The following is a 15,539-nucleotide window of genomic DNA, read 5'->3' as shown; positions in this document are numbered from 1 at the left end:
AGACTGTGAGCCTCACATGGGGCAATCTGATGGCCTTATATGTACTCCAGTGCTTAGAACAGTGCTTGGCACATAGTAAGCATTGAATAAATACCATTATTATTATTATTCTCTGTGCCTCAGCTGTAAACTGGGGATTAAGACTGTGAGCCTCACGTGGGGCGATCTGATGGCCTTGTATCTATTCCAGTGCTTAGAACAGTGCTTGGCACATAGTAAGAGCTGCACAAATACCATCATTATTACTATTCTCTGTGCCTCATCTGTAAACTGGGGATTAAGACCGTGAGCCTCACATGGGCCAATCTGATGGCCTTCCAGCGCTTAGAACAGTGCTTTGCACACAGTAAGCGCTTAACAAATGCCATCATTATTATTATATCTACTCCAGCGTTTAGAACAGTGCTTGGCACACAGTAAGTGCTGAACAAATACCATCATTACTACTATTCTCTGTGCCTCATCTGTCCACTAGGGATTAAGACTGTGAGCCTCACGCGGGGCAATCCGATGGCCCTGTATCTACTCCAGCGCTTGGAACAGCGCTTGGCACATAGTAAGAGCTGAACAAATACCATCATTATTACTATTCTCTGTGCCTCATCTGTCAAATGGGGATTAAGACTGTGAGCCTCACGCGGGGCAATCCGATGGCCTTGTATCCACTCCAGCGCTTGGCACATAGTAAGAGCTGAACAAATACCATCATTACTACTATTCTCTGTGCCTCATCTGTCAACTGGGGATTAAGACTGTGAGCCTCACACGGGGCAATCTGATGGCTTTGTATCTACTCCAGTGCTTACAGCAGTGCTTGGCACATAGTAAGTGCTGAACATGTGGAGCAATCTGATGGCCCTGTATCCACTCCAGCACTTGGAACAGCGCTTGGCACATAGTAAGAGCTGAACAAATACCATCATTACTACTATTCTCTGTGCCTCATCTGTCAACTGGGGATTAAGACTGTGAGCCTCATGCGGGGCAATCTGATGGCCTTGCATCCACTCCAGTTTTTAGAACAGTGCTTGGCACATAGTAAGCGCTGAACAAATACCATCATTATTACTATTCTCTGTGCCTCATCTGTCACCTGGGGATTAAGACTGTGAGCCTCACGCGGGGCAATCCGTTGGCCTTGTATCCACTCCAGCGCTTGGCACATAGTAGGAGCTGAACAAATACCACCATTATTACTATTCTCTGTGCCTCATCTGTCAACTGGGGATTAAGACTGTGAGCCTCACACGGGGCAATCCGATGGCCTTGTATCCATTCCAGCGCTTGGCACATAGTAAGCGCTGAACAAATACCATCATTATTACTAGTCTCTGTGCCTCATCTGTCAACTGGGGATTAGGACTGTGAGCCTCACGCGGGGCAATCCGATGGCCTTGTATCTACTCCAGTTTTTAGAACAGTGCTTGGCACATAGTAAGAGCTGAACAAATACCATCATTATTACTATTCTCTGTGCCTCATCTGTCAACTGGGGATTAAGACTGTGAGCCTCACGCGGGGCAATCTGATGGCTTTATATCCACTCTGGCGCTTAGAACAGCGCTTGGCACATAGTAAGAGCTGAACAAATACCATCATTATTACTATTCTCTGTGCCTCATCTGTCAACTGGGGATTAAGACTGTGAGCCTCACGCGGGGCAATCCGATGGCCTTGCATCCACTCCAGCGCTTGGCACATAGTAAGAGCTGAACAAATACCATCATTATTACCATTCTCTGTGCCTCATCTGTCAACTGGGATTAAGACTGTGAGCCTCATGCGGGGCAATCCGATGGCCCTGTATCTACTCTGGCGCTTAGAACAGTGCTTGGCACATAGTAAGTGCTGAACAAATACCACCATTATTACTATTCTCTGTGCCTCATCTGTCAACTGGGGATTAAGACTGTGAGCCTCACGCGGGGCAATCTGACGGCCTTGTATCCACTCCAGCGCTTGGCACATAGTAAGAGCTGAACAAATACCAACATCACTACTATTCTCTGTGCCTCATCTGTCACCTGGGGATTAAGACTGTGAGCCTCACGCGGGGCAATCCGATGGCCTTGTATCTACTCTGGCGCTTAGAACAGTGCTTGGCACATAGTAAGAGCTGAACAAATACCATCGTTATTACTATTCTCTGTGCCTCATCTGTCAACTGGGGATTGAGACTGTGAGCCTCACGCGGGGCAATCCGATGGCCTTGTATCCACTCCAACGCTTGGCACATAGTAAGAGCTGCACAAATACCATCGTTATTACTATTCTCTGTGCCTCATCTGTCAACTGGGGATTAAGACTGTGAGCCTCACGCGGGGCAATCCAATGGCCTTGTATCTACTCTGGCGCTTAGAACAGTGCTTGGCACATAGTAAGAGCTGAACAAATACCATCGTTATTACTATTCTCTGTGCCTCATCTGTCAACTGGGGATTGAGACTGTGAGCCTCACACGGGGCAATCCGATGGCCTTGTATCCACTCCAGCGCTTGGCACATAGTAAGAGCTGAACAAATACCATCGTTATTACTATTCTCTGTGCCTCATCTGTCAACTGGGGATTAAGACTGTGAGCCTCACGCGGGGCAATCCGATGGCTTTGTATCTACTCCAGTGCTTACAACAGTGCTTGGCACATAGTAAGTGCTGAACATGTGGAGCAATCTGATGGCCCCGTATCCACTCCAGTGCTTGGAACAGCGCTTGGCACACTGTGAGCGCTGAACTTACACCCCCGCGAGGCCGGTTGGGGTTACCTGACCAGGTCGAGGAAGGAGTCCACGGTGTCCTTGGTGGCGGGGGCCCCGTGGGCGCCGTCCAGGGCCAGGGCCAGGGCCGCTCCGGCCGGCAGGGCCCCGGCCCCGGCCCCGGCCCCGGGCCGGACGAGGAACGCCAGGGCGACGGCCAGCGCCGAAGCGGCCAGGGTGGTCAGCAGGAAGTAGGCGGCGGCCAGCCCGCCCAGCCGGCCCAGGGCGCCGGGCTCCAGGCTGGCGGCGCCGCTCAGCAGGCTGCACAGCACCAGCGGCAGGATGACCAGGCGCAGCATGCGGACCAGCAGCTCCCCGGGGAAGGCCAGGTAAGTCGCCTGCGGGCCGCTCGGCGCCAGGCCCCGCGCCACCGCGCCCAGCCCCAGGCCCGCCAGCACCCCGGACACCGTCAGCAACACCAGCAAGTGGCGCCGCACCCACCCCCACCCGCGCCGAGCCCCCCCGGGCCCCCCACCGCCCCCCGCCGAGCCGGGGATCGGGCCGCCCTTTTCCATGCCGGGAATCTCTCGGTGCCGAAGGAGCTCCGGCTTCCCTGCCGCCCCGCCTGGACGTGATGCGACACCGACAGGGAGACGGGAGGGAGCCCCCATCTCCGCCCCTGCCCACCGCGGGCCCGCCCCGCCCTCCCCCGCCGGGGCGGGGGACACTGAGCTCCCTTTTCCCCCTCCTCCCTCCCCTTTCCCCCCTCCTCCCTCCCCTTTTCATTCGTTTTCACTCTAATTTATTGTTGGTAATGTTGGTATTGGTGTTTTCATTTATTTATTGAGCGCTTACTGTGTGCTGGACGTGATGCAATACCGACAGGGAGCGCTCAATAAATACGATTGATTGATTGATTGATTGATTGATTGACAGGGAGACAGGAGGGAGCCCCCACCTCCGCCCCTGCCCATCACGGGCCCGCCCCGCCCTCCCCCGCCGGGGCGAGGGTCACTGAGCTCCCTTTTGCCCCTCCCCACAGCCCTTTTCATTCATTCTCACTCTACTCCACTCTACTTTACTGTTGGTAATGTTGGTATTGGTGTTTTCATTTATTTATTGAGCGCTTACTGTGGCTGGACGTGATGCAACACCGACAGGGAGACAGGAGGGAACCCCCACCTCCGCCCCTGCCCATCGCCGGGCGGAGGACACTGAGCTCCCTTTTGCCCCTCCCCACAGCCCTTTTCATTCATTCTCACTCTACTCCACTCTACTTTACTGTTGGTAATGCTGGTATTGGTGTTTTCATTTATTTATTGAGCGCTTACTGTGGCTGGACGTGATGCAACCCCGACAGGGAGACAGGAGGGAGCCCCCACCTCCGCCCCTGCCCATCGCCGGGCGGGGGACACTGAGCTCCCTTTTCCCCCTCCCCACCGCCCTTTTCATTCATTTTCACTCTACTCCACTCTACTTTACTGTTGGTAATGGTGTTTTCATTTATTTATTGAGCGCTCACTGTGTGCTGGACGTGATGCAACACCGACAGGGAGGCAGGAGGGAGCCCCCACCTCCGCCCCTGCCCATCGCGGGCCGGGGGACACTGAGCTCCCTTTTCCCCCTCCTCCCTCCCCTTTTCATTCATTTTCACTCTACTTTACTGTTGGTAATGTTGGTATTGGTATTTTCATTTATTTATTGAGCGCTCACTGTGTGCTGGACGTGATGCAACACCGACAGGGAGACGGGAGGGAGACCCCACCTCCGCCCCTGCCCATCAGCTCCCTTTTGCCCCTCCTCCCTCCCCTTTTCATTCATTTTCACTCTACTTTATTGTCGGTAATGTTGGTATTGGTATTTTCATTTATTTATTGAGCGCTCACTGTGTGCTGGACGTGATGCCACCCCGACAGGGAGACAGGAGGGAGCCCCCACCTCCGCCTCCGCCCGCCAGAGGTGTCAATCACGGGCCCGCCCCTCCCTCCTCCGCCGGGGCGGGGGACATTGAGCTCCCTTTTTCCCCTCCCCACAGCCCTTTTCATTCATTTTCACTCTACTCCACTCTAGTGTTGGTAATGTTGGTATTGGTGTTTTCATTTATTTATTGAGCGCTTACTGTGTGCTGGACGTGATGCAACACCAACAGGGAGCGCTCAATAAATACGATTGATTGATTGATTGATTGATTGACAGGGAGACAGGAGGGAGCCCCCACCTCCGCCTCTGCCCATCACGGGCCCGCCCCGCCCTCCTCCGCCGGGGCGGGGGACATTGAGCTCCCTTTTGCCCCTCCCCACCGCCCTTTTCATTCATTTTCACTCCACTCTATTGTCGGTAATGTTGGTATTGGTGTTTTCATTTATTTATTGAGCGCTTACTGTGTGCTGGACATGATGCAACACCGACAGGGAGGCAGGAGGGAGTCCCCACCTCCGCCCCTGCCCATCGCGGGGCGGGGCACACTGAGCTCCCTTTTTCTCCTCCTCCCTCCCCTTTTCATTCATTTTCACTCCACTCTATTGTTGGTAATGTTGGTATTGGTATTTTCATTTATTTATTGAGCGCTTACTGTGTGCAGAGCACTGTACTAAACCCTTGTATATCTATTTGGACAGATGGATCACTCTACTTTATTGTGGGTAATGTTGGTATTGGTTAAGCACTAACCCTAACCCTTGTATATCTATTTGTACAGATGGATTACTCTATCATCTGTTTTACTTGCACATAATAATAATGATGTTGGTATTGGTTAAGTGCTTACTATTCGTCCATTCAATCGTATTTTTTGAGCGCTTACTGTGTGCAGAGCCCTGTACTTAAGCCCATCATCACCATCATCAATCGTATTTATTGAGCGCTTACTGTGTGCAGAGCACTGTACTAAGCGCTTGGGAAGTACAAGTTAGCAACATATAGAGACAGTCCCTACCCAACAGTGGGCTCACAGTCTAAAAGGGGGGGGCAGAGAACAAAACCAAACATACTAACAAAATAAAATAAATAGAATAGATATGTACAAGTAAAATAAATAAATAAATAGAGTAATAAATATGTACAAACATATATTCATATATGCAGGTGCTGTGGGGAAGGGAAGGAGGTAAGATGGGGGGATGGAGAGGGGGACGAGGGGGAGAGGAAGGAAGGGGCTCAGTCTGGGAAGGCCTCCTGGAGGAGGTGAGCTCTCAGTAGGGCCTTTTCCCCTCCTCACAGCCCTTTTCATTCATTTTCACTCTACTCCACTCTATTGTTGGTAATGTTGGTATTGGTATTTTCATTTATTTATTGAGCGCTTACTGTGTGCAGAGCACTGTACTAAGCCCTTGTATATCTATTTGGACAGATGGATCACTCTAATAATAATAATAATAATAATGATAGCATCTATTAAGCACTTACTATGTGCAAAGCACTGTTCTAAGCGCTGGGGAGGTTACAAGGTGGTCAGGTTGTCCCACTCGGGGCTCACAGTCTTAATCCCCATTTTACAGATGAGGGAGCTGAGGCACAGAGAAGTTAAGTGACTTGCCCAAAGTCACAGAGCTGACAGTTGGCGGAGCGGGGATTTGAACCCATGACCTCTGACTCCAAAGCCCGGGCTCTTTCCAGTGAGCCAGGCTGCGCGCTAACCCTAACCCTTGTATATCTATTTGGACAGATGGATCACTCCTCTACTTTATTGTTGGTAATGTTGGTTTTGGTTAAGCACTAACCCTAACCCTTGTATATCTACAGATATGCAACATTAATTTAGAGTTCCTTTTTATAATCTAGAGAAAATTGCTCTTTTTTTTCTCCTGTTCAGGCAGGTCATTCCCTGGGAAGGGCTAATCAATTTCCCTGTACCCTGCACCTTAGGGGACCCACACTTCCCAGCTGGTGGGATCCAGACACCTGCTGCTGTTTGGGATACCTGGGAGAGGCAGGAGGGGAGTTGGGCCCCCAGCCTCCCCACTCCTCGCTCCCTCCAACCCATCTTGCCATTCCACCGGCCGGGAAAGGTGGGGGCCTCTAGGGCACAGAGAGAGGATGGGGTGAGGACCCCAGGATGCAGAGTAGGGTCAGAGTGAGGACTATTTCTTTTATTTTGTTCTATTTATTTTATTTTGTTTCTATTTACTTTATTTTGTTAGTATGATTGGTTTTGTTCTCTTTCTCCCCCTTTTAGACTGTGAGCCCACTGTTGGGCAGGGACTGTCTCTATATGTTGCCAATTTGTACTTCCCAAGCGCTTAGTCCAGTGCTCTGCGCACAGTAAGCGCTCAATAAATACGATTGATGATGATGAGGCTGGCACTGCTCCCCTTGGCAATCCCATGGGATAGCAGGGGGGCCCTCCAGGAGAGCTGCCTCACACTGAGTGGTGGAGAGAAGGAGAAAGGAGAAGCAATCAATCAATCAATGGTATTTACTGAATACTTACTGTGTGCAGAGCACACAGTGTTAAGCATGTGGGGTAGAGCAGAGGAGGGAAGAAAGAGGGGGGGAGGCCAGAGGGCTGGGGGACAGGCAGGGCTAGCAGTAAATATCCTGTAAGTCCTTCTAATGCACAGTCACAGGAGAGAGTTTTTTTTCTTTATTTTATGTTACAAAGGCCACTGGAGATTGGAAGAGGAGCTTGACGGGTGGTGGACCATGGTCCATATAGAGTGGCTCAATGGAAAGAGCACAGGCTTTGGAGTCAGAGGTCATGGGTTCAAATCCCGGCTCTGTCAATTGTCATCTGTGTGACTTTGGACAAGTCACTTCACTTCTCTGTGCCTCAGTTACCTCATCTAGAAAATGGGGATCATCATCATCATCATCAATCGTATTTATTGAGCGCTTACTGTGTTTAGAGCACTGTACTAAGCGCTTGGAAAGTGCAAGTTGGTAACATATAGAGACAGTCCCTACCCAGCAGTGTGCTCACAGTCTAAAAGGGGGAGACAGAGAACAAAACCAAACATACTAACAAAATAAAATAAATAGAATAGATATGTACAAGTAAAATAAATAAATAAATAAATAGAGTAATAAATATGTACAAACATATATACATGTATGAAGACTGTGAGCCCCACGTGGGACAACCTGATCACCTTGTATCCTTCCCAGTGCTTAGAACAGTGCTTTGCACATAGTAAACACTTGACAAATACCACCATTATTATTATTATATAACCAAATTATTAACAGCAAATATCTCCCTTACATAAGTCATTACGAACTTCCTTTTGGAAACTTAACCATAAAAATGTGGAAAACAGACTAAATGAGAGTCCAAGAAATACTGTCACTGGTTTTTAAAGGATCAGCTGAATTAATAGTTTTGGTGAGGGAGACTGTTACACAATCCTTCTTTTAAGACCGACTTCTTTAGTCAACACGATTCTGCGGCTTACTCTCCTCTTGCTGTTTTGCTTTGGGTTTCTTTTGAAATATGGTTGTCACTGGAGTTATTTCAGTATATTTTTAAAAAGTAGCCAGGCCATTTGACAGAACCAGTTTGAGCCCTCCTCCCCTGACAAAACTCACCATCAAATATAAACTAAGTGATGTAAGGAGGAAAAGGTGTTAAGTCTTGACTATATAAATGACCCGCAATGGGAAGATTTGAGAAATAAGGGTACTGGGAAAGGATTTTCTGCATTTTGTTTCCGTGTCCTTTCAGCAGCAGTCCGGCCCCTGCCAGCCTCCGGAGTCAGTCAATGGCCCATCTGTTCAGTTGGGCTTTTGTCCTAATTCTCTGGGGAGGGAAAGTCCGTGCACTTGGGGGTGCAGAATAATAATAATAATAATAACTGTGATATTTGTTAAGCGCTTACTGGGTGCCAGGCACTGTACTAAGCCCGGGGGTGGATACAAGCAAATCGGGTTGGACCCAGTCCCTGTCCCCCATGGGGCTCCCAGTCTCTATCCCCATTTTACAGAAGAGGCCACTGAGGCCCAGAGAAGTGAAGGGACTGGCCCAAGGTCACACAGCAGCCAAGTGGCGGAGCCGAGATCCTTCCCGACTAGAAGCTTTTTAGACTGTGAGCCCACTGTTGGGTAGGGACTGTCTCTATATGTTGCCAATTTGTACTTCCCAAGCGCTTAGTACAGTGCTCTGCACATAGTAAACGCTCAATAAATACGATTGATTGATTGATTGATTGATTGCTGCCCCTGAATAGTGGTGACCGCCCGAGCCCCCAGCCTCACCCCTCACCCTCTTTCCTTTTAGCGCCCTGGTAGTGTCTCCTATAGCGCGGCCTCGTCCCGGGTGACGCGTCCTACATTGCCTCTGACTTTCTGCTTTGCCCCCTTTGCATCGTCAGTTTCCCCTGCATTGCCCTGGCAGTGTGGCCGGCATTGCCCTGGCAGGGCCCTCGTCAGTGCCCCCATCACTGCTTCGGCCGTGTCCCCGTCAGTGCCCCCTGCATTGCCACGGCAGTGTTCCCGGGAGTGCCCTCGACAGCCCACTCGGCTTTGCCCCGTCAGTGCCCCCTGCATCGCCCCCTGCACTGCTCTGTAGGTGCCCCCTGCATCGCCCCCGCAGTGTCCCCATCAGTGCCCCCTGCATTGCCCCGTCAGTGCCCCCTGCGTTGCTCTGTAGGTGCCCCCTGCATCGCCCCCGCAGTGTCCCCGTCAGTGCCCCCCCTGCATTGCTCTGTAGGTGCCCCCTGCATCGCCCCCGCAGTGTCCCCGTCAGTGCCCCCCTGCATTGCTCTGTAGGTGCCCCCTGCATCGCCCCCGCAGTGTCCCCGTCAGTGCCCCCTGCACTGCTCTGTAGGTGCCCCCTGCATCGCCCCCGCAGTGTCCCCATCAGTGCCCCCTGCATTGCCCCGTCAGTGCCCCCTGCATCGCCCCCGCAGTGTCCCCGTCAGTGCCCCATCAGTGCCCCCATGCATTGCTCTGTAGGTGCCCCCTGCATCGCCCCCGCAGTGTCCCCGTCAGTGCCCCCTGCATCGCCCCCGCCGTGTCCCCATCAGCGCTCCCTGCTTTGCCCTGTCAGTGCCCCCTGCATTGCTCTGTAGGTGCCCTCTGCATCGCCCCCGCAGCGTCCCCGTCAGTGCCCTCTGCATTGCCCCGTCAGTGTCCCCTGCACTGCTCTGTAGGTGCCCCCTGCATCGCCCCCGCAGTGTCCCCATCAGCGCTTCCTGCTTTGCCCTGTCAGTGCCCCCTGCATTGCTCTGTAGGTGCCCTCTGCATCGCTCCCGTCAGTGCCCCCTGCACTGCTCTGTAGGTGCCCCCTGCATCGCCCCCGCAGCGTCCCCATCAGCGACCCCTGCTTTGCCCCGTCAGTGCCCCCTGCATCGCCCCGGCAGTGTCCCCGTCAGTGCCCCCTGCATTGCTCTGTAGGTGCCCCCTGCATCATCATCATCATCAATCGTATTTATTGAGCGCTTACTGTGTGCAGAGCACTGTACTAAGCGCTTGGGAAGTACAAATTGGCAACATATAGAGACAGTCCCTACCCAACAGTGGGCTCACACGCAGTGTCCCCATCAGCGTTCCCTGCTTTGCCCCGTCAGTGCCCCCTGCATTGCTCTGTAGGTGCCCCCTGCATCGCCCCCGCAGTGTCCCCGTCAGTGCCCCCTGCATCGCCCCCGCAGTGTCCCCATCAGCGTTCCCTGCTTTGCCCCGTCAGTGCCCCCTGCATTGCTCTGTAGGTGCCCTCTGCATCGCCCCCTCAGTGCCCCCTCCATTGCTCTGCAGGTGCCCCCTGCATCGCTCCCGCAGTGCCCCCGTCAGTGCCCTCTGCATTGCCCTGTCAGTGCCCCCTGAATCGCCCCGGCAGGGAGCCCTCTATTGCCCCTGCATTGCCCGTCGGTGCCCCCCGCGCTGGGGGCACCGCCCCGGGCACGGCCAGGGCGGTGGGAGGAAGAGGGATCGATTGGCGGGCCCGCCCGGCCCCCTCACTCTCATTCATTCATTCATTCATTCATTCATTCATTCATTCATTCATTCATTCAATCAATCAATCGTATTTATTGAGCGCTTACTGTGTGCAGAGCACTGGACTAAGCGCTTGGGAAGTCCAAGTTGGCAGCACAGAGAGACGGTCCCTACCCAACTAACGGACTCCCAGTCTAGAAGGGGGAGACAGACAACAAAACAAAACATGTAGACAGGTGTTAAAGTCGTCAGAACAAAATAGAATTGAAGCTAGATTCATTCATTCATTCATTCAATCGTATTTATTGAGCGCTTACTGTGTGCAGAGCACTGGACTAAGCGCTTGGGAAGTCCAAGTCAGCAGCACTGTGAGACGGTCCCTACCCAACTAACGGACTCCCAGTCTAGAAGGGGGAGACAGACAACAAAACAAAGCTTGTAGACAGGTGTCAAAGTCGTCAGAACAAATAGAATTAAAGCTCAATGTGCATCATTAACAAAATAAATAGAACAGTAAATCTGTACAAGTAAAATAAATAGAGTAATAAATCTGTACAAATATATATATACAAGGGCTGTGGGCCCAACTCCCCTCCTGCCTCTCCCAGGTATCCCAAACAGCAGCAGGTGTCTGGATCCCACCAGCTGGGAAGTGTGGGTCCCCTAAGGTGCAGGATACAGGGAAATTGATTAGCCCTTCCCAGGGAATGACCTGCCTGAACAGGAGAAAAAAAAAAGCAATTTTCTCTAGATTATAAAAAGGAACTCTAAATTAATGTTGCATATAATTTCAAAACCTACAAGGATCACAAAACCTGTACTGAACCTAAAAAAAAAGTACAGTGGGCTAACATTCCCCAATGTTTTGTTTTCCTCCTCTACTTCTTCTTCTTCTTCCCCACCTTCTTTAGGCTTGAAGAACACAAACCTGTACTTACAACAAATGTACTCAGTGTTCCTGCACACACCCAGATCCCCCCTCAAAACCAAGCAAAAGGATGATTGAAACAAGACAGAGTATATTATATTTTTTGAACCCGCTGGCTAACTGCCATCTGTTCCAGCTGAACGTATCTTTTTGTTCCTTCCTTATCAACAAATTCAGAAAATATCTCTTTTAATAATTAACATTTCTACCTGTTTCTAAGAATTTTAAAAGGTTTCTGCTTTGGAAAAATGTTTACTTGAAGCCCAATTATAATAAATTCATTTATCAGAAAACACCTGAAGAGAGAGGACAAAATTACTAAAATTAAGAAAAACTGCACTTTGTCATTGGTGGTTTTGCCAGGAGAAAGAGCTTTAACAAATATAAGGTAGAGTAGAAGTACTCTATTTGAGCCATAGGAAACTCAATACCTTCCTCTTCATGTATTAATATTTATTAAGCTCACCGTATGCATATTTATATATTGGACTTGTATGCAGACACTTGTACCCCTTTTCTCCAGAGAGCTGCTGGGCCTCTAGGAAAGATATGCCAAGATTAATCCTAAGGGCCTTGGAGGGGATGGGGGTAGCAGGGAAGAGGTCTTTTCTTCCATGGACTATCATGCCAAGGTGGATAGCACCAAGGCAGGTGTAAGTGGGGAGCAAATGAAGATTTTACAATGGCAAATGGCTCCAATCAATTCATCATATTTATTGAACTCTTACGGGGTGCTGAGCACTATGCTAAGTGCTTGGGGGAGTACAGTACAAAAGAGACGACAGACATGTTCCTGGCCCACATGGAGCTTACAGTCTAGAGAAAAAGCTCAGTTTCTTTGGCTGAAAAGAGCAAGTGGGACCTTAAATTTCCCGGATTTGCTTTCTGTACTGAATGATTCTGCACAACTCCTTTCATCATTTTCAGGCCTGATTTCCAACTTGAAGTTATTCCCAGTTCCACCAGCCCTTCTACGTGTTCCTCCAGTGGTACACAGTATGCTCCATTAACTCTGCATTATCTACAACCAGAAAATTCCTTTTATTACCCACTGCAGCTTTAAAGATCTCGTCCTCTCAAGCCGGGCTTTACTTTCAACATCTTCTGTGCTTGGGACCCCACAGTTGCAACATTCGTTGGTTATCTCATAGCTCCATTGACCCAAGTCTGCCTTTTCCTGTTACCAGATGGGTTATGGGGCTGCTTTCACCACTGCCTCAACATACTGCTGGTCACCTTTCTGGTTTTGTGTTATAGGCAGGCTCCATTCTGGCCTTCCATTTGTGCAGATAATAAGGACCTGAGTGGCGTGATGAGTTTGTTTCTCCATCTAGTGTTGAGCAGGGTCCCAGCATCCACCTCTTCTCTGGGCACAGAAGATAATAATAATAATAATGATGATGGCATTTATTAAGCACTTACTATGTGCAAAGCACTGTTCTAAGCGCTGGGGAGGTTACAAGGTGATCAGGTTGTCCCATGGGGGGCTCACAGTCTTAATCCCTATTTTACAGATGAGGTAACTGAGGCACAGAGAAGTTCAGAGACTTGTCCAAAGCCACACAGCTGACAATTGGCGGAGCCGGAATTTGAACCCATGATCTCTGACTCCAAAGCCCATGCTCTTTCCACTGAACCATGCTGTCCCTGAGGAAGGCCAGATAATGTCTTAACGAATCCCCTGATGGATTCATCCATCAGTAGTAGTTATTGAGGCTAATAGAACAGCGATTCTCTTACTTCGGGCGATATTGAAAAAAAACCCACATCTTCTAGACTGCAAGGTCCTTGTGGGTAGGTAATGACGCATCTACCAACTCTGCACGCAATAGGCACTCAATTATTCCATTGACTGGCTGATTCTGTGTGCAACAGATCCAAACTGGGGTAGGGATGCAGCAACATCAGAGGACCAGGGTTCTAATCCCATCTCCACCAGTTGTCTCCTGGGTGACCTTGGGCAAGTCACTTAACTTCTCTGTGCCTGTTACCTCATCTATAAAATGGGAATTCAATACCTGTTCTCCTTCCTACTTAGACTGTGAGCCCCTGTGGGTCAGGGACTTTGTCCCACCTGATTATCTTGTATCTACCCCAGTGCTTAGTACAGCTCTTGGAACATAGTAAAAACTTAACAAGTAGCAATATTTATTATCATCATCATCTTTAAAGAGCTAAGTTGAACTCCAGGAGAATCCCAGAGGCAATGGGCTCCCAGACTCTTCCCCTCCCGCCACTGCCCTACCACAGGCTACTTCCTCTACATAGTAAGAATTTAAGAAATGTTTTTGTTATCATCATTGTCATCATCATCAACATCATTATGGAGCTCTGGGGATACAAGTGTACATGGAAGGGGCAACCATGAACAGAACTAGCCTCCCAGGAACTGAGGGTAAGAGAGGGGAATTTCATTTCCTCACCTATTAAAGCAAATACTGCATTCAAGCACTTGATATTCACCCCACCCTCAGCCCCACAGCACTTATGCACCTATCCTTGCACACTGCCGTTTTCTCTATCTATAATTTATTTTAATGCCTGTCTCCCCTTCAGACTGTAAGTTCCTTATGAGCTGGGATCATATCTACCAAGTTTATTGTATTATACTTTCCCAAGTGCTTAGTAGAGTCCTCTGCACAGAGAAAGCATTCAATAAACAGGATTGACTGATTGATTAATTGATCACTTTCTTCTTTGGAAGGTAGAGGGTTAACTTTATCGTTAAATAAATGTCAAATTTCACACATGTAAATAAATTCAACATTCCCACTTATTCTCTATGTTCATTTCAGTAGGTTGAGATTTACCTGCTATTTAATAATAATAATAATAATTGCATTTGTTAAGTGCTTACTATGTGCCAAGCACTGTTCTAAGCACTGAGGGGGGATACAAGGTAATCAGGTTGTCCCACATGGGGCTCAGTCTTAATCCCCATTTTACAGATGAAGTAACTGAGGCACAGAGAAGTCAAGTGACTTGCCCAAAGTCACACACCTGACAAGTGATGGAGCCAGGATTAGAACCCATGACCTCTGGCTCCCAAGCCCATGCTGTTTCCACTGAGCCACACTGCTTCTCTGCAGTCATATACTGCAATGACTCTACTAAAAGTTATGTATTTTCATTTTTAGCCCAGCTGGGCTCACTCACAGTATGTTTTCATCCATTAAGGCAGGAACTATGTAAGCGTATTAGTCCACCAGTATATTTAAGAGTTAAACTTGATTCCTTCCCTGTCAGCAGAACATAGTAGTCAAATAGAGAGTATAACATTTTAAAAAAAAGCATTTGCTTTTCAAGGAGACCAGTTTATTTAAACAAACAGAGATGATGGGGTAATAATCCCAAACGATAAAACTGTCCATTTTCTATGCTCTTTAACAACTCTGTAAATGCTACAACTTCCCTTCACACCAAAGATGCATCAGTTAAATGTCTAGCCAAACAGTATTTATGTTGGCTGACCCCCTCTCCATCCTGACAATTCTTCCCCCAGAAGATTGTTCCCAATATTCTGGTTGCCTCTAGCATAGTTGGCCATGAAGCGTACGTGACCAACCGCTTCTTGGCCTCTTCCTGAAACAAACAGGGCAAGTCAATATTAAAATAGAATTTGGTCTGAATGGGAGCAAAGGTCTAAGCACAACAGAAAATGAAGTTGGTTCTAATACAGGTGGATGTTTTATAGAACAATGAGTCTAACAGCTTTATTCTAGTCGTCCTTGCATCAAGGGAAATGGAGAGCCACAACTGAAGCCGACTGTGGATAGGGGAAGAGTCCAGTTGAGGTAGTTGTGGTTCCAGGTAGGTACACCCAGAAGGCAAAACGTATGACTATTTTGATTCATGAGCAGAAGGTGCAGGAAGCTTGATTAGCAGCATTTTAAGTTAAGAGTTTGCATATTTGTAGAGCTGCCTGCTCTGGTCATTGGACAGCAGTTCATTCAAAAACAACAACAACAAAAAACCCCGTATACCTCTTTACTGTCCTCTCTATTAAGAATTCATGAGTTACAAGTAGTTCTGGCACTGTTTCTGCCTAATGC

The 15,539-nt window shown here is 49.2% G+C and overlaps 1 protein-coding gene across 1 annotated transcript in view; it reads right to left on the bottom strand.

Annotated features, from left to right (window-relative positions):
* SLC1A4 (solute carrier family 1 member 4) overlaps positions 1-7,902 on the bottom strand; it is a 32,337-nt gene extending 24,435 nt beyond the window's left edge. Inside the window, exons 1-3 of the mRNA XM_038750847.1 lie at positions 7,894-7,902; positions 6,546-6,612; positions 2,763-3,318 (exon numbers count right to left, since the gene is read on the bottom strand). Coding sequence (XP_038606775.1) covers positions 2,763-3,318; positions 6,546-6,612; positions 7,894-7,902 — 632 coding nt within the window. The remainder of the gene's footprint in view (positions 1-2,762; positions 3,319-6,545; positions 6,613-7,893) is intronic.
* Positions 7,903-15,539: the final 7,637 nt, after the last annotated feature.

The sequence above is a fragment of the Tachyglossus aculeatus genome, chromosome 9, assembly GCF_015852505.1.
Source record: "Tachyglossus aculeatus isolate mTacAcu1 chromosome 9, mTacAcu1.pri, whole genome shotgun sequence".
In the NCBI taxonomy this organism is placed as follows: Eukaryota; Metazoa; Chordata; class Mammalia; order Monotremata; family Tachyglossidae; genus Tachyglossus; species Tachyglossus aculeatus.
The sequence above is the reverse complement of the archived record's forward strand: the minus strand, read 5'-3'. Positions and strand labels throughout refer to the sequence as shown.